Consider the following 19,749-nt stretch of genomic DNA (forward strand, 5'->3'; position numbering starts at 1 on the left):
AATTTATTTTAAAGTGCGTGAATAGTATTAAAATCGCCTAAATGAAAATAATTTTATGGATATCAAAACAAAATATTATTTTGCCGGACTTATGATTTTAATAAGTGTTGCGTCTTGAAGTAAGGTGCCAATGCAATAAGGCAACAGTCACCTAGACTCCAATTAGGCCGCCTGGAGGCTAGTCATCACCTAGGCGACGCCTTGACAACTATGGTCATTGGGAGGAGCTTTTCTCTCTCTCTCAAATGTAATAGTTGTCATCAATATTTTACACTTCTTTGATTCTCCACAACCATGCTACTCCTGTATTCAGTTCTGAACTCTACAGGACAATATTAGCTCACAAAAATTAATTAAATAGGTCAGCTTGTCCAAATTTCCATTTCAGATTTCTCCCAGTAGTTTATCACTTCCTTCTAGCATAGATTCATCATTCCACACCCTTTCTTTTAGTTTCGTCTACAGCCAATTGTTTTCTCGCTACATGAATCAATTTTCTGTTGCATGATCTGCTAGCCTCTCTCAAAAACTAAATCTATTTTCCAAAAAACTAAATCTGATTTCCAAAACTATTACCAATGTCAGTTCTTTATTCACTTGAATTTGAATTACTTTTTCACACACTAGTAGAGTTTTTTAAGATAACTCACACCTGGTGGATTTAGGACACTCAATTTCTAAACCTATTGGAGCAAGAAGAATTTATGTGAATAGAAAGTAATGCAGGAGTAGATTACAAGTAACTAACTCCGCATTTTATAACCCCACAGAATACAAATAGGAGTAAGAAACAAAGAAAAAATACCATCAAATAAATCTCCAAGGATACAAAATACCCATATAGAAGCAAAACCAGCCCAAAACCTAACCCAATAGGAGAGAGAAATACCTGTTATAGAGCTAAAGAGAGAGAGGTGCGGCCAGGGCTATAGGAATCCAATTGAGTTACACTCTCGGGCGTAAATAGTCCCTAGGGAGGGTACAAAAACCCCCAAAGTTGACAGGATTCTGACGGCTGGTTGTGAAGTTACAAGCTTTCTTGATTTTCTGACCTATGAGAGAAAATTGAGAAGAACCTTCAAGAACAGCAGCTGAATGCTTCCAACAATGACTAGGTAAGGATCGTGGGACCCTTATGAGACCTGGAATACCCTGATTGAAGACCTGGCTGAACAGAGTACAGAAGAGAGAAAGAGAGGATATCGATCTCTCCTATTCCCAATAGGATTGCTGATCGGTTCTGATTTCTGTAGACTTTTATCAAAATCTGAATTATACCTCTTGAATGTTATAGTAAATAAAATAAAAAAAGAAGAATCAAATAGATGGGGGTTGAGAAGAGTGAAAGAGAATAAAGGAAGTGACTATCTCAGCCTAGGCTTCTCACCCACAGCTATCTCAGCTGCTCTAAACATTTAGTTGCAAACTTTCTTTCATTCAAAATCTGTCCAATAATGGTACATATGCCTCTCTATTTATAGAGGGAAAATTTACAATCATACTAATATTAGGAGCTAGTTTCCCAATAGGACTAGACACTCCTACTACAACTGGGAGCTAGTTTTTCAATAGGACTAGACACTCCTCCTACAACTAGGAATTCAAAATAGGACTAGGACTTGACTTTATGACTCCAACATGGAGTATGACTAACTAACTAATAGTCCATATAGGACTTTACAACTAACTAATGGCGTAATGGGCCTTTATTGAATTAAATAGCAACTAATTAAACTAATGAATAAAATCTCGTATTCCTACCTTCTACCTATATTTTAGGCCCATTAAAGTAGTCCATTTCAAAGAAAACTCATAGGATCAAAGGCTCAACACATACATAACACAACCCAAGGCTTATTTACAATAAAATAAGCCCAAGTGATTTATCTACATCAGAAAGGTTTACATAAATACTAGAAACCAGCCTCTCCGTAAAGGGGGTAAGGCTGTCTACCTATATACCCTCTCAGAACCCTGCTTAAGTGAGGGAAGCCTTTATGCACTGGGTAATGGGTTTTTTTTTTTAAAGAAAGGTTTACATGAGTGAAATAATAGCCTCTCTTCCCGATAATTTCAAAAACCCGATGCTTTCCGTCTCCTCTATCTAAACTCTCGGTGAACATCTGTCTCGGTGAAGAGCTCAGCCCTTCTCTCCCACTCGATCCTTACTCTCTCTCAAAACAGGTTAGTTCTTCTCTAGCTTTGTTCCTCCTCGGTGAAGAAACCCTTTCCATCTCAGGTATGTTTTGAGCTTGTGGTGAAACCCTCCACGCACTCTCTTAGTTCTTTTCTTTCTACTTCTAATGGTTATAGATATGTTTCCTTCTCGCAGGATCCCTAAATCTAGCTGCATAACTCATCTCCTGTGCTTTAGATGCATCAATTGAATACTTTGTTAGTTTTTCTTACGACAGCTTCTCTTCCATCCTCCATTGCAAATCTTCAACTACGATTGTGATTAGAAAGATAGGGTTCTTTCTGGAACTAGGAAGTAGATGGATATTACAAATCCATTAAATATATATGGGAGAAGCTCAGAGTCGAAGGCTTTGGTGAGGACAAAAACGACCCTGATTAGGACATAAACAGGGCAGCCTAAAGAGGGAAATAGAAATCCCTTTCTTGGAGCTTTCTCACCATTAAAGATTGATTGATACTTTCTTTTGTTGATCTCTAATCACACTTGACTCGCCTTGTAAAAGATACCGATCAGATTGGTGAGGAGAGGGTGACAGTGAAACATCAGAAAGCTTTCAAGTTACTAAAATGTGGTATCTTGTTATTGGAGAACTAGTGTGAATGTCCTTTATGAAATGTTGAAAATTGATGATTTGTTTTTAAAGTTTGATTGCAGGTCCATGAGATTAGTTTCCAGTTGTTTCTAAGCTAGTTACTAATTCAGGTCCCAGTAACTTTTGGGAAGTTTGTACTTGCTACCCAATCAACTAAAGGCTGATGATCCTTGCTACAAATAGGGTAGAGGATTCTGTTGTTGTAAACACAAGTTTTGATGAATAAAATTCTTCTGATGCTAGTCAATTTAGTATGGATTCACCAAGAATAAGGGGGAGAGGATTCTCCTTAAGTTTGAGGGTGGATTTCCCCAAGTCTATTTGAGGGGATTTCTTATCTCCATTGTTTCTGCTAATCAAGCACTATTAGTTCAACTTCAAACCTTGTAGTTCTCTAAAATTGAAAATGGAAATCCATCAATCAAGACAATATCACTCCTGCAGATGCCCATTTGGAAGAAGTTACTCTCCTTGTTTCCTTCTAAAAAGTACTCGGGTGCTCAGATAACAAGGTTCCCAATTAACGAGCCAAAATTTCAAACAATGAAGCTCTACCCATGTGAACTTTTTAGCTCCAATCAGCAATCTATCTCACCTAAAGTGGTTAAGGGTGCCAAATGCCAATCGATCGGTCTGTTGAGTCGGTTTCGATCAATTACAATATTAATTTAAAACAAAATAGAAATGGAACTTTTGATTTCAACCGGTTTCAATTTTGTTTCTTATTGATTTTTTTTTCTTTAAGACCACAATCAGATTCGGTCTGGTCTGCTTTTTGGGTTTACATGTATACATAAGCAAATAATGAGAAAACTAACTAAAGTTGCAGCTAACTTCATCACTTCAAGGGGTATATAAATGTTTTCACAAAAACAACAAAAATGCATCTTACCACCGGCCACTTGCAAGAAAAAAGAAAAATGAGATAAATTCTATTAATTCTAATATAGATTAAACATTGATAAATCAGAATGAATAAAAAAAGAATGGAAATCCATTTTTTAAGGAAAATCAGTGGTTCAAAGATGAAAATAAATCAATAGTCACACAAGCAATCGAGGAACCCAAGCACCGAATCTGCAAAGAGGTCTTGACAGGTTTTCTAACTATCTACTCGAGTGATCCAAACAAGGTTAAAATGGTGCATGATGCAGTCAAAGAGCTTGGAGGAGGGTACTATTGTGAGAAATGTGCTATCATCATTCAGTCATCATCCTAAATACATGGACAAAGAGTAATGATATCATACCCCACCCCAACTTGTTATGAAGCTCGGCTTTGATGGCTGTTCAATAAGAGGTTTAATGCAGAAGTAGGTTATCCAAGGATTCAATATCCATGCAGCAGCAAAACTAGCCCAAAACCCAACCCAATAGGAGAGAAAAGGACCTGCAATAGAGTTGGAGAGAAAGAGGTGTAGCTGGGGCTGTGGAGCTCCAATTGAGCTGCAAAATTGGTCAATTGTAGGGCCTAGAGAGAGTACAAAATCCCCCAAATATGAAGAGCTTCTGACTGCTGGTTCGAGAGTTATGCGCTTTCTTAATTTTCAGACTTACGAGAATCTTAGAGAATTCTTCAAGAACTGTAGTAGGGCTGCCTGGGCAGCAACAAGAAGAGGATCAAGTGATCCTTGGGTGGTTGTGAACACCCTCTAAAAAGGCCAAGCAGATCATAGATCAATTGGGAAAGGAAGGAATTGATCCATCTCTCTCCTATCCATGGGTGCTGGTCGGTTCTAGCTTTTAAAGTTCTGAACAGATCTGATTTTCTTAGGATTCTTCAATGTCAGTAAGCAGTAACAGCAAGCACTAACAATACAGTAAACAAAGAATATGAGAGAAAGGAAACAAGACAAGTGTGGGTGGGATTGGTTATCTCATTCACAGTTATCTCGGCTATTTAAGCAAGTGACTGCAAACATTCAATATTCAAATGTGAGAATTGAGAGTACATAATCTCCTCTATATATAGAGGGCAGATTATTAGTCATACAATAACGAGGAGTTAGATTCCAAGTAGGATTAGACCTTACATAATAGGAATTGGACTCCAAGTAGGAATAAACTAAAACTCCAACATGGAGTAAGTAGTAAACTAGTCATTCACTAATAGGGAAACGTAAATTGACTAAAAACTGAAATAACAAAGGAAATAGACTCAAAACATGACTCTAACTAAACTAATGAATTAAATCAATTTTTCTTACTTTCTACCCACATTTTAGGCGCATTAAAGTGGCTCATTACAAAGAAAACCCATGTGATCAAAAGCCCAACACATACATAACCCAACCCAAGGCTTATTCCCAATAAAATAAGCTCATTAAGCGACTTATCTACATCAATTCGCTCTCTCTTAGAAAAAATTCGTCCTCAAATTCCGTAGAGTGTGAGGTTGATTATAGCATAGTGCACGTTCCTCCTCAAGCCGTAAAAAAATCCAGGTAGCTCTTTGACAATAAGGATGTAGTCTAGAATGAGAGGAGCTCAATCTTCAAGATACTTTAATGGGATGACGAACTCCACATGCTCAGCTTCAACAACCTCAAAAATATCCATGGGATCATCCACATGAACGCTTTCAACCACTATATTCTTGACCTCCACAATTTCAATCTCAAGCTCCTTAGGATCTTCCTCTTGGCTGTTCACTGTCATCACAGTTGAGGTAGTGCCAAGTTCCTCAGTCTCAACCTCATTATCCATTGTGGCAACCTTGTTGCCTTTGAATTCTTCCACATGAGTCTCGTTGATGAGAACATCAATGACCAGCTCTTCCTTGACAATTGGAATTGCTGGAATTTCTTCAACACTAACCTCAACTTTTAACTCTAATTCATTGGTTGGATGTGTCTTCTCTTATTGCTCCTTTGCAATTTGTTGAAACATAATGGCCACGTGGTCAAACAATTCATTCATGCTTTTGTCACCTGTGGGTGGCTTTTGGAGTGTAATTGGAGGGAACTCTGGTGGAAGTACATATTTCGTTCATGTTTAAATAGGTACATGCCCACCAGCACGTACTGCATCTCATCTCATGTTCTAGGCTCACGCCCTTGAGCTTGAAGTTGCCTTTCACGGACTCTCCATTGTATTTGAACACAATCACTCATCTAGGGACATGCATATTGGAGCCTTTGTATCTCTATCAAGTTGTAGTTGTCAAAGTACACATCCAATTCAAACAACCATTCAAGGAATTCCCCTCGAAAATAACATGGCTGAGCATTAGAATGGGCAGCAGTAGTCTCCTTCAACTCTTCAAACTTTTGGACCACAGTGTCCATCCTTGTGTTCAGTCGTTGGAGGGATTTCATCACATACTCCAGTGAGTATTGTTTAGAGCTCTCTTCAGCCATAGCTCGGATAACACTTAGAGCAGAAGTAGGTTCCAAGTAAACCATCCTAGCAGTTTATAACCCCAAACAAAAAAATCAAGACCCAAAAGTTACTCAAGACTAACCAGCAATAGACTAGGAAACAAGATAAATAAGACTAGCAAATAAGCCCCTAAGGATACAATAGCCATGCAGCAGCAATACCAACCCAAAACCTAACCCAATAAGAGAGAATGTGACACCCAAAAATACGGTAAGTACCAGACTTGCCTAGGAGATCGGTGAGGTGTCCTGAGCAAGAGTACGGTAAGTACTAGGGGGTTTGGGAGATCGGTGAGGGTGTACAAACTTTAGTCCCACATCACTTAAGGAGAGATTATTGGGAAAGTTAATAAGATCTGGCCCCCTTAACATGATACAACACATTTTAAAGACTTGAGGCCCATAGGCCAAAAGAGGACAATATTGTGCCAAGGTTAATGGGGTCGGGCCGTTACAAAAAAGGACCTACAATAGGGTTGGAGAGAGAGAGGTGTGGCTGGGGTTGTGGGGCTCCAATTGAGCTACAAACTTGGTTGATTATAAGACCTAGGGAGAGTATAAAAACCTCCTAAATATGAAAAGCTTCTGACAGCTGGTTCGAGAGTTATGCGCTTTCCTAATTTTCAGACTTAAGAGAGAGAATCTTAAAATTCTTCAAGAACTATAGAAGGGATGCTTGGGCAGCAAAAAGAAGAGGATCGAGGGATCCTTGGGTGGTTGTGAACACCCACTAAAGGCCAGGCAAATCAAAGATCAATTGGGGAAGAGGAGATCAATCACTCTCCAAATTTTCCTCCATGGGTGTTGGTTGGTTCTGGCTTTTGAAGTTCTGAACAGATCTGATTTTCTTAAGATTCTTCAATGTCAGTAAGTGATAACAGCAAGCACTAATAGTATCAGTAAAAAGAGAATAGGAGAGAATGGAAACAAGACAAGTGTGGGTGGGATTGGTTATCTCGGCCCGGGCATCTCACTCACAGCTATCCCGACTGTTTAAGCAATTGACTACAGTCATTCATTATTCAAATCGAAGAATTGAGAGTACATAAAGTCCTCTATATATAGAGGGCAGATTAGCAGTTATACTATAACTAGGAGTTAGACTCCAAGTAGGATTAGACCTTACATAATAGGAGTTGGACTCCAAATAGGACTAGACTAAAACTAAGTAGGATTAGACCTAACTAGTCATTTACTAATAGGGAAACATAAACTGACTAGAAATGGAAATAACAAAGGAAATAGACTCAAAACATGACTCTAATTGAACCAATGAATTAAATCCCGTTTTCCTATTGTCTACACATATATTTTAGGCTCATTAAAAGTCACCCATTACAAAAAAAAACCCATGGGATCAAAGGCCCCACACATACATAACCCAACCCAAGCCTTATTCCCAATAAAATAAGCCCATTAAGTGACTTATCTACATTACATCAAGGTTTGGGCTTATCAGAGAAGAACTATTTAATCCATCCTTACATGTAGATCTTAGAACCATTGGTACCATTATTTTGCTTTGATAGACTTTGGACAGAACTTTTTGCCTTCCCTTATATACAAATATTAGTAACGAGTCGAGTAATAAACCATCCACACAGCTATGTAAGGTTGACAACTCACACATCCAATTCACGATTTGATTCTTTGAAATGCTAATTTTCTTTCACTGTAACTAGCAGTCATCCATTAATACTAGTACTAACTATGGAGAACTTGTAGCACGACTCTCAAACCAAAACCTTGGGCTCGAACACCAAGTGGGAATCTAAAGGTTACAAGAGAATAAAAGGGAAGATGAAAGTAGGAGCTAGATTTCTCTAAGCCAATATTGATGGTATTAATGTTGTGCGAGAGAATAGATTTCTCTCCCCCTATATTAATGCACTTAGCCCCATAAGGGAAATTGCAGATCTACCATCTGTGCTAACATAAGATAGCCAACAGAGGTTAAAAGGCATAAAAGTAAAAGCACATATAGCATAATAATCTAATACATAAAGTACCCTTAGTATGATCTCTAACAAACCCATGATTTGTTGGAATATTACCGCCATCTATTTTGTCCCTATCGCTAGGTTTGTTGGTTTCATAATTAATAAGTTACCCTCTTCTAAGTACTTTCCTCGTTTTATTCCTTTTATCCTTTATTTTGTTAATCGTGCCCCCTCCCATCTTTCTTTATACTCTCATTTGTCCTCAATTTCAAAACCCCTTTAAGTCTGTCCCCAATTTATAAATCCTGATACCCTATTTGTCCTTTCTCCTTTGATTCACCATGTACCACCATAAATATTGTGTTTAATTGCAATTTTCCCATTCCTTCATTATAATTGAGTTTTACCAAAACCGCTGTAAGTTCCCCATGCCAATCCTAAAGCCAAACTAAAGCAGTGTGAGGTAATGAAATTCTGTTCACACTTTCATTCTAGAGCAAGTTCGTGATCAGTGTGAAAGGTGACCGTGGCAAAGGCAGCTATCCGTTCATATTCCTGAAATGCAAGAAATGTAATCCCAAATTGTAGAAAACATACTTCCAAATGATCTGGAACTCTCTGCCGACATAGACATTGATGCCATAACCCTAAGGTCATTTTTTGGCCTCTATAGCACCGAATTTAGAGTTTGGAACCCTAGATCACATCAGTTTGGGATTGCAATTTTTTAAAATTGGTACTTGCATAGAGTGATGGTTGTTACTGCTATTATTGGAGAATATTTGCTTAGATTTGTTTAAATATGGCCTATCCAGTGTTTTCGTTGTTATCACGCAGTGAATTGAGTCTCATAGAGTTATTTTTTATTTTATTCCCTTCATTGTACTAAGACATCTACTCTTGGAACAATCATTGTACTAAAACATCTACTCTTAGAAGGATTCCTGCTTAAGAGTACATTACCTGCTAACTAAACATCTACTCTTGTCCATAAGAACACAAGGTGAATCTATCGTGTCCCAGAAATTGCTCTCTCTGTCTCTCTTCCTCTCTTCTCTCTTATATTTGCAGGTACTGGTTTTGGATCCTGATTTGTTTCAATAACATTCTGAAATGGAAGAGTGTGGACTAGTATGAAGAGTGAGAACTAGTATGATAATATATCCATCCTATATGAATTAAACGTGAAAGAGACACCTTAAAATTTTCAAGACAACATTTAAGCATAAGAAAGATTAGCAGTGCAAACAAGAAAAGTATCAGCACTATAAGTTCTACAACCTAGAAACACTAAGCAAATTTGTGTGTTCTTACGGAACTGCAAGGGACAAAATGGCAGGAGCAAAGTGCATTTTTCAAACTGTAACATTTGAGGCAAACCTTCTTATCAAGAAGGTCAAATTGGAATCCGTTGTCCTGTTAAGATAACATTCATCAAACAAAATTTAGAACAAATGTCACATTATGAGTACCAAAAAGGGGTGGAATTGCAAGCATCTAAAAGGTGTTAAAAGAAAGAAAAAAAAACTTGTTGGCAATAAGCAACTATTCAGTCCATTGATCCTCTTCTAAGACTATATTTCAATACAAGAATGACAAAATTTTTGCAAAACTAGAGTTTAACAAATTTAATTTCTCCAATGGTCACTAACAAAATTCATCAAAGAAGTAAATATACAACTAAGAAAATGTCAGTAAATGACTAAAAATTCTTCATTTGATATCCAGATACGTAGGTATCAGCAAAATACCGTTGTCACCTCTGAAACACAAGGCGGTGGCTGGCCACCTAGGCGTCACTGTTGTCGCCTAGATGTGCATAGTGCATCTTACGTAGGTTTTAGTATCTTATTGTTTTAAACCCTAAGAGATGGAATAAAAAGAAGGGGAGGGGGGAAAAAACCTAGCTGTCCAAGGTGGGTGCATTTTTACGAAAAAAATAGGCCCAGATCATGCAGTTAAAAAATAAATATCATGGACCTAACAGGTTCAAGGATGACCCACATTCACAATCCACATGTAGTTAAAGAATATTTCATGGAAGAGCTACAGATACAAAGTGCAGAATCTAGCACAATGCATACCAGAAAAAGAAAAGACTATCATACCCGCAAAGAGAATATTGCAAAAAATAAAACAAGAATGACCCACATTCTAGACCACATTATGCAGCAAAGTTTAAGATCTGGATGGTAAGATTTTGCATTCATACTAAACCATGCACAATCCAATATGACCAACTGAAGCAGTACAGCCATGGTAGCTTATAACTAAGGCAAATTAGATTTCAGATTTTAGCTTAAAGAAAAGATATTAATGTGGGAATAAGGACTGAAATTTTTGTATGAAACCAAGGAAATTGCATCTGTTCATTCTGGTTTCAAACAGAATTCAGATTCATGATGAAATCTAAAAATAACAATAGGTCAGATCAATCACTATTAAGTATTAAGATCAACTTTTAGACCTGTGATAGTATTGAAGAGGAATGAATTCTTAATGGAAGAATGTGGTTCGATTGGACACACCAGCACAAGAAATTTTGATGAAATTTTAGAAGTGGCAATATGCCTGGACATAGGAAAAATCATAGAGTAAATGGGCTAATTATGGGAAAATATATTAGGAATAGGTCTAGGAAACTTTCTACCATTCTAGTGGTTCAAGCTATCAAAAAGAAGAGGCAAACAGTTCAAGAAATATAGGGATGAATAATATTAAAGATGAAATAGAATCTTAATATCAGTAAAGAAGATATGTTGAGATAAAAGAGGAAAGAAAAATACTTGATAAGCAAGGAGGAGAAAAAATTACCTACGTTTCCATGAAAGACGTTTACTTACATCACCAGATTGATTCTGTTGATTTCTTTCCTCTCCTCAACTGTTGGGAGAATGGTCCCACATCGGTTACCCTTGAGGCCTATTGTCCCCTCATATACCTGTGAGTCCCTCCACCCAATCGCTCAAGTTTTTGAGAAGGATATTTACAAGATGAAAAAATGATTTGATAAACAGATGATATAACAAGACGGTATAAAAATTTATGTTAGCTGCTAAGTCAGATAATCCTCAATTGGGATTGGGACCAAGTACACAGTGCTATAAAACCCAATGCTACCATAGAATATTCACAATGTGAATTGCAAGCGATATGTTAATGTCTGGAATTATCTATGCATCTCCCAATGTTCTTCTAACCATTCAAACATTCCCATTGTCTTAGTTGCAAATACTACCATATGCTCTCAAACCCAAGGGGGTAGCTGAGTTGGCAAGGGACCTTCACCTCAGGAAGCGTGTGGTTTTGAGTCTCGATTCTTCTTACCTCCATGGGGCCATTCACACGGGGGTGTTTAGTGCGCTTCATTGCTCTCAGTGAAAGTTGAATGGTTCTCAATCAACCCTGGCATGACCCCTCCATACAGTTGTGGGGTCAGTATGGCCCCACGGGAGTAGTTAGGCCAAAGGCCTTGATAATTGACCTTAGCAAAAAAAAAAATAATAAAGATACTATCATATGTTCGTGTATTCCTTCGCATCTACTTCAGCCATGGTTGAAAGGATCACTTAAAGAACCTTGACACAAATAAGACAAAAGTTGTATTGATGGGCATTATTTCGTACTGAAACATATCATGTCAAAGCACATCAGTTCCTCTGCAAATAGAACCAATATATTGTTGCTATTTAAGTATCCCATTACATGATACCATAACAACTTTTATACCTGCCAGCAAGGAGCAAAAAAAAAAAAAAAAGATTTTGTATACACTTGCACAAATACAAAAGAAACACACTACAAAGGCTCTTCCACTCCCCTCCCTCAGTAATTAAACCACATTACAAAACTCTGATTCCTAGTCCAACACAATCAGCAAAGAACCAAGATGTATGGTTAATGGTAGAAATCTAGAAGCCTGAAGCCCAACAAAACGAATTTGTAACATTTTAAGGGAACAAAATAAAACAATGACCAACAACAATTAGCAATTACAACCACCAAAATTGGAGGCTACTACAAAAGCACCCACAGCCTAAACAAACAGGTAGCAGCTTCCACTACATGAAATTCCAATTGAAACAGAAAAAAGAAACACCCCACCCCCTTAAAACCCCATGAAAGCAGTCAAATTTTAATAAAGCAAGAACAATTTGAAACACCATAATTCATACTTAACAATTCATTCTTAAACATGGGTGCCCTCTTTTCTCTCCAAAGTCTATTGTAGATAGCCAAGAGTAATAAACTTACAAGGTCATCCACAAGAGCTGAATGTAGCAGATGTCCCACCCACTAATAAGATCTATCAGCTTTCTTCGAAATCTCAGGAATCACCACATAAGGCATGGATGGATAACCATAACCCAAGGATTATAACTAATTCATCAGTACAAGAACAGACAATGGGTAACCACTTTTCAATATTAAAAATGTTTTCAACTTAATCAAAACAATACATGTCACATCAATGGATGTGTCAAGCTGAACATTAACTGATGTTCAACCAAAATTTGTTTCATAACCCACGTCACATCAACTGATGTGTCAAGCTGAACAAAACAATAACATTTCACTACACGAATATGTTAACCTCACAGATTCTGAGTCTCAATCAAATCACATCTAAAAGAAATAATTTTTCCCCTTTTAATTCCCCCTATTTTATGAGTTTCCCGACAGCCACAATTCTATGTAATGTATTTAGATAGGACAGTTAGTGACCTACAAGGTCGTTTCAATGAGGTTAACAAAACCTTAAACCTACTATAAGGTATGGTTCTAAACTCGGATTGGATAGGTCAATATTGGCTGGATCGGGTCGATTTTTTCCTTGACCGATCGGTTTAGGCGTTGATCGATCCTCGATCCTAAGTCCTAACCAATTGGATCCTGATACACAGGTACTGCCCCATAGTAAAATGTAATATAATTTATTTAAAATCACAGGTAAATCTGTCTAATACTCCAATCCTAGCCCAATTGGTATTGGTGTTGATCGATCTCAAAACTGATCCGAGATTTAGAAACTTGAACCTAGGACAGCTCAACAAACGATTCACCAAAAAAATAAAAAGAGTGAGATTGTCATGTTAAAGTATAATGATATTATATAACAAATGTAAGACCACACCACTTCTTAATGCAAGGAAAATGGAACCTGTGAAAATGCGACAATACTAATCGCCAAATTATTTATCCTACAACTATCCTCCACATAAATTTTCATTGGCTTTTGAATAAATCAATAAGGTTGGTAAGAATCTTATTAGTTAGAACTTCATACAAGACAAAGATAAAAAGTATAGCTAGATATTCTGTTAGAGTTGCTAGAAGACTGTCAGGAGAAGAGAAGGAAGGACGAGTCTTGTGGATTGTGCAAGTTCCTCCCTTGGTGTTTTCCTTGTCTAACGATGAAAGTCGTAGTTCAAATAGAAGAGTCTAGGACTGATTATTTAGTCAGCAGTCTATTATGTTTCTCTGTTTCTAGTCTTACTAGGACTGATGTCCTACTTGTAACAGACTGATTAAACTACTAAGTTTTATCATCATGAGTTGACATGTAATTAACCTGGAAAAATCAAAGACCTATTTTATATTGGAAGAATTATAGGCCGTTCGTGTTTCCATAGTATTTTAAAGGAACAATAAACACAAAGATATCCAAATGAGAAACGGACATAAAAAAAAAAACAAACTGATGAAATCTGAGGGCAAAGTTGAATTGCAAGCGTGCTCAGGCAGATATGTTTACTTAGGTGAACAATCAAATGTCCTAATAAAATGGATAAGCATTTAATGAATTAACTTTGAGTTATAGCTTTACTCAACTAAAACACAACCAACACTCTAAAAGTCTAATGATACTCATTGTTTCTGTGGGGCATGAAGCATATCCAACAGGTATACGATTATGCATTACAACTTCAGATTCTGTCACCTGACAAAGAATAAATATGGAAAATTAGTTTCATTGGAATAGGAAGCATGTAATAATCATAATGAAACCATGAAAGCTACATCCAAAATAAAAATGATTGGTTCATGAAACAAATTAAAATAGAAATTTCGCAAATATCCTCTTTATTTTCTTCATCGGGTGAGTAAATTTAAGGAAAAGGAAAGGTTAGAACTACCCTTTAGCAAATGAAAAACTTATATTCAGTTTTCTTATAAGACTGCAAGGAAAAAAAGAAAATAAAAAAAGAGCAATCTACTGGCCACTTGCAAGAAAAATGAAAAATGAGATAAATTCTACATAAGTCTAATATAGATTAAATATTGATAAATCAGAATGACAAAAAAAGAATGGAAATCCAATTTTTAAGGAAAACCTGTTTGGTTCAAAGATGAAAATAAATCATCAGTCACACAAGCAATTGAGGAACCCAGGCACGGAATCTGCAAAGAGGTCTTGACAGGTTTTCTAACTATCTAGTCGAGTGATCCAATCATGGTCAAAATGGCGAATGATACAGTCAAACAGCATGGAGGAGGGTACTATTGTGAAAGAATGGACTATCATCATTCAGTCATCACCCTAAATCCATAGAGATAGAGTAATGATATCATCCCCTAACCAACTTGTTACCAAGCTCGACTTTCATGGCTGTTCAATAGGAGGTTTGGGCTTATCAGAGGGATTTTCAGAGATTGCCTCATGAGCTCTGGTAGACCCCTTTCTGAACCCTAGCAAACTCGTCGAGTAGTTTGGAAGTGCCAACCAGGTGGTCAATCTAACTCTATTGTTGACATTAAGTTCCATAAAAAAATTTAACCAAATTTTTATTGAAAAGCAGCACCAAAAGTGGTAGTGTACATTTTGTTGGGGCGAAGAACAAGCTCTTAGTGCTTTACGGGTAAAATCTGCAAATATTCTCATGCAGGAAATAGGAAATCTACATGTTTTCACATAACCAAGAGTATGGCAATAAGTTTCTAATATGTTTCCTTTTTATTAGCTTCAAATAAATATGGTTGAGTTGAGTGCAAATAAATATATTCAGGAAGCGAGTCCAAACTTTTAAAGACTAGCTTCCTATTATATGCCAATAAGTAAAATGTCAGGAACATACAGAAAACTGATACAGCCCAATTCCAGTCCCATAAAGATTGAACTTTTTAATTAATGAAAGGAATTAATCCGAATTTAATAACTATGTATCATGTTCATATTTAATAAAATATAACGACAATTGCCTAGTGCAGTAGTGAGCTATGGTGGACAAAAAGCCTACATTTATTAAGGGATCTCCTGGCTAATATTTACTTCCCCTCCCTACCTATCAACAAAAAATGTCTTGAAACTCAGGCCATTTCCTAAATCATTCAGCTAACAACAACCATAACAACTAAGCCTTTTCCCAAGTAAATCCTAAATCATTAAACCAATTTCACCTCACTTTTTTTTTTCCCACAAGGGTGTTTTGGGTTTCGGCCCACTAGTTCACCTATATAGTATCAGAACCACATTTGTATCAATACTATAGGAGATTATCTTGTCCAAAAATCAGGTTTGGTTTTATAGTTTTTAACAATCTCATTGATGTTCGAAGTAGTACATTTGGCTTGATTAACTTTTTCCACTAAATTGCATGGGTCAGCCTTTATTAGCTAATTTATAAATGAGAATTACTCTACAAAATAAATATTCAGAATAATTTGTTATGTTAGTTTATGTGTACTGTCAAACAAACAATCAAAATAAAATCCAGATTTGAATTCGAGAAATATTCGTTTACCAAAGAAAAAAAAAGTCAAACAAAAAATTTGGATATTATTTTTATAAAGGAAAATTATCTTGTACCACCCCTAATTTGAAGTCTATATGAGATACCACCCTAAATTTTCAAAAATATCTAACGTACCCCTAAAGCCTAACACCATTAGTTTAGAAATGGAAAAGATCGTTTTGACCTTGTGGTGCAGTGATTGGACATAAAAGATTTTTCTGCCATTGGTTTTAAAATTAATTTTGAATTATTACTTTACAATCCTTTTGTCTCCTAGGTCTCAAGTTTGAAGTTTCTTCTCTAAAGGCAAGCTAAAGCAACTGCGACGGTTTCCACAGCTCTTCCTTAGCCATGGAAATGTCTATATTCTATATAGAAAGTTATTTTCTTTTTATTAATTAATATTATTTTAATTATTATTCTTCCTCCCTTTGAATTCAGTGCACTCTTGGAATCGAATTAAGAAGGAGGGAAGGAGGAAGACCTTAGAAATCAATGCCATCTCTTGAGTGATTGATCTTACGTATTCAGTATTCAACTAAATCAAGACAGACGAGGCTATAGTCTCTGTTTGTCCAATCCCATCGTAAGCTTCGTCTCTCTATTAAGCCGGAGTTAATTTTGAATTATTTAATCTTTTGTCTCATATTAGCCAATTTGAAAACAAGTCTCCAAATACCTTCACTGGGGTTTTAGATTATCAGATACAAACTTGCACTTCAAAGACCATGCCATTAGTCTCTAAAGTAGGACCGTATAAAGTAAAGAAAAGAGAGAAGGAGAAGGTTTAGCAGCACTAATGATGGAAGAGGAAAGTGAAATGGTTGGAAATTGAAACAAATTTCTTTTTTTTTTTCTTTTTTTTACGAAGGAAAAAAGGCAAACTCTGATTTTTAGCTCGTATTTTGAGTCTTTTCTTGCAAATGTGGCTCATTCATAAAGAGCATCTTTGGAGATACTTATGACTGTAATGGGAGTTGGATGCAGAGATTAATCGTAATATTTCTCCTTTCCATGGTTGTAGCTTGTGGAATATAAAACCCTAAACTTTCGATCAAATTGGGGAAGATCAGTTGATTTGGGTGTTTTTACATAGAAGGGATAAGTTTCCCTTCCTCAAGGGTAAACTTGCCATTTATGAAATACCAACCACACCACGTCATCGCTTTTTTTTTTATTATTGATAAGTAATTTGTATGCATTGAAAAGGAAAAAAGAATGTACAAGAAAAGGTAGCCTTTATCTCCATTTTTGTACTGACCTAAAGAATGGAGAAGAAGCCCTTAGAAAACAAAGCAGGACAGGCCCTACATTACAGAGAAGAAGGCAAGGATAAAATAAGATATATTACAATCTGTAGAAAATCTTAAAAGCTAAATCCTCCATCACTAAATTATTCAGCTCTTCAGGGAAATCATGGGGCTAAATAATATTCTCAACCTGAGATATAGCCATAGATGCCAAGTAATTCGCAGGCTTATTAACCTCCCTCCATACATACTTGAATTCTTTTCTGGACAGAGTACTAGACGTGTGAAGAATCATGCTTTTAATAGCTCTAGTCTCCCATGACCCTCAATTTCTCCCTTTAACATATCTACAACCAATTTGGATTTTGACCGAATAGAAATCTCCATCATGTTGTTTTCTATGCAAGTAAAAATTCCTCTAAGGATAGCCAAGAGGTCAACCATAAAATGTTAGTCTTCTCCCCAAGGCCAGTATAAGACAATAAAGGGGTCCCTTTCCAATCCCGGACTAATCCTCCATAAGAAGCTCGAACTCATGAGAGGGATCCATCACAATGTAATGCTACCATATTACTTGGAGGCATAAACCAAAAGCATGCTTTGGAGATCACAACCTTCCAACTAACATGAATGCCCCACGTAGACATGAGGAATTGATTTCTAAGATTACATTTAGCAATAAAGTTCACCCTAAAGCACTTAACTTTGACATCTGAGACAATTGCTTTAATAATTTGAGGCTTGCTCCTATTTTTAGATTTAAAAATACTGAAGTTTCTCTCTTGTCATAAGTGTTGCACTGTGGCACAGAAAGCTAACTTCCCAATTGCTTTCAAAGGATCCACATCATGAAATTCGTGTTTGATCCATGTGGCAATATCAAGAATGCTTACAGGGCTCCTCCCCCTTTGATTGCAAAGAGCAGCCACATCTCCCCATAAAACATAAGTAAAGGGGCATTCAAAGAATACGTGATTTATGGTTTCCATACCTACCCAACAAAAAACACATTGAGGATTAACATGAATCCTTCTCTTGATGAGTTGATCCTTTATTGGAAGAGCATCAACTAAACAACTCCACGTTGTGAAGGAATGCCTTGGAATGTTGCCTTCAAACCAAACCGATTTCTTCCAAAATTATCTTCCTCTCTTTCCTTCTAGCAATCTCCCATGCTAATTTGGTTGTAAAGACTCCCATTGCATCTCCTTTCCACACCACTATGCCCTATTCAGCATAGTGAGGTTTAGGGATAGATTGAAGACCTCCCCAAGTTTCCATGAGTTGTAATGTTGTATCCAGAGTACAAAGCCATGCTCCATCTTTTAAGATTTCATCAATTGTAGCAAGATGAGATAATCCAGCATCATACCTTATCCTGTCTCCAAATATTTTAATGAGAATACCCTTTGGATGCCAATTATCCAACCATAGATTAGTGGATATTCCATTGCCAACAATATGCATGATAAAATATTCCATTTTATCCCTATACTTCAGAATCTTCCTCCATACCCAAGAAGCATCACTAGTAGCCTTCACAGACCAAATATCCTTCTCCATATACCTCTTATAAATCCACTTCACCCATATGCTCTTTTTATGAGAAGCAATACACCATATTTGTTTCATAATACCAGCAACATTCATCTCCTTGACACGCTTTAACCCTAATCCCCCTTCCTCCTTTTGTTTGCATATAGCATCCCAAGAGATAAAATGTATCTTCTTCTCCAAAGATGGACCAGACCATAAATTTTGAAATATATGGATTCCACCTTAGATATAAGATTACCTGGAAGGGAAAATATTCCTGACCAATATATATAGCATCCTTGGAGAACTTATGAGATCTATTGTAACTTCTAGCATAAGAGAGAAAGCTAGATTTCCATCTTTCAAGCTTCTTCCAGATCAGGTCCAGAATAGGGTTGCAATCTCCAAGAGTAAGCTTTCCTGCAACAAGGGGGACCCCAAGGTACCTTATTGGTAACTTGGTTTCCTTAAAACCTGTTAATTCCAAGAGCTGCATACTACTAGTTTGAGTAAGGCCCCCTAAAATAATAGAGGATTTAGGCCTATTGATATGCAACCCAGAGAAGAAAGCAAACTCATCTAGAGCCCCCAAACTAGCTATAACTGAGTCACTGACAGCCTTTACAAAGATCATTAGATCATCTGCAAAAATAAGATGGGACAACTGAACAACTTTGCATCTAGGAAGAAGAGTGATATTCCCATCCACTTCAAACTTCTTTATAACTCCAGTGAATCCCTCCATTGCCATGGTAAATCGATAAGGTGAAAGAGGATCCCCATGTCTAATTTTCCTTCCTTCCATGAAATATCATGTTGGACTCTCATTAATCATCACAAAAAAAGTAGGGGAAATGACACAAGCCTTAATCGAACTCATGGACATTGGGATATCCCATTCTTCTCATAATCTCCAAAAGGAATTTCCTACTCAGTGAGTCATAAGCTGTGTAGATCAATTTTCAATACTATTGTAGGGTGAGCTCTTTTTTGTTCAATGCCTCTGTCAATATCATGACAAATGAGAATATTATTTGCAATTGATCTTCTTTTAATGAAGGCTGAATGGTTTTCACTAACAAGTTCCCCAATCATACCTTGTAGTCTGTTGGAGATTAT

General features: G+C 36.7%; 1 protein-coding gene and 1 long non-coding RNA gene across 2 annotated transcripts; both read right to left on the bottom strand.

Moving 5' to 3' along the window:
• Positions 1–9,240: 9,240 nt before the first annotated feature.
• Positions 9,241–15,219, bottom strand: LOC122069883. The gene is made up of 2 exons (XR_006137580.1): positions 10,955–15,219; positions 9,241–9,527 (listed from the first exon to the last, which is right to left on the bottom strand). It is a non-coding gene; the product is annotated as an uncharacterized LOC122069883 (long non-coding RNA).
• A 3,102-nt stretch (positions 15,220–18,321) lies between these two features.
• Positions 18,322–19,381, bottom strand: LOC122069885. The gene is made up of 2 exons (XM_042633970.1): positions 18,890–19,381; positions 18,322–18,780 (listed from the first exon to the last, which is right to left on the bottom strand). Exons 1-2 carry the CDS (start codon positions 19,379–19,381, stop codon positions 18,322–18,324), a joined length of 951 nt encoding a protein of 316 aa, XP_042489904.1.
• Between the last annotated feature and the right edge of the window lie 368 nt (positions 19,382–19,749).

This window comes from Macadamia integrifolia, unplaced genomic scaffold, assembly GCF_013358625.1.
Source record: "Macadamia integrifolia cultivar HAES 741 unplaced genomic scaffold, SCU_Mint_v3 scaffold750, whole genome shotgun sequence".
NCBI classification, from domain to species: domain Eukaryota; kingdom Viridiplantae; phylum Streptophyta; class Magnoliopsida; order Proteales; family Proteaceae; genus Macadamia; species Macadamia integrifolia.

Bases quoted from the DNA above. Each gene is read 5' to 3' on its own strand.
- LOC122069885 (XM_042633970.1), bottom strand. From the start codon at position 19,381: ATGGCAATGGAGGGATTCACTGGAGTTATAAAGAAGTTTGAAGTGGAT. The intron at 18,781-18,889 runs GTAATCTTATAT...TGCAAACAAAAG, and splicing joins AGGAATATTTTCCCTTCCAG to GAGGAAGGGGGATTAGGGTT.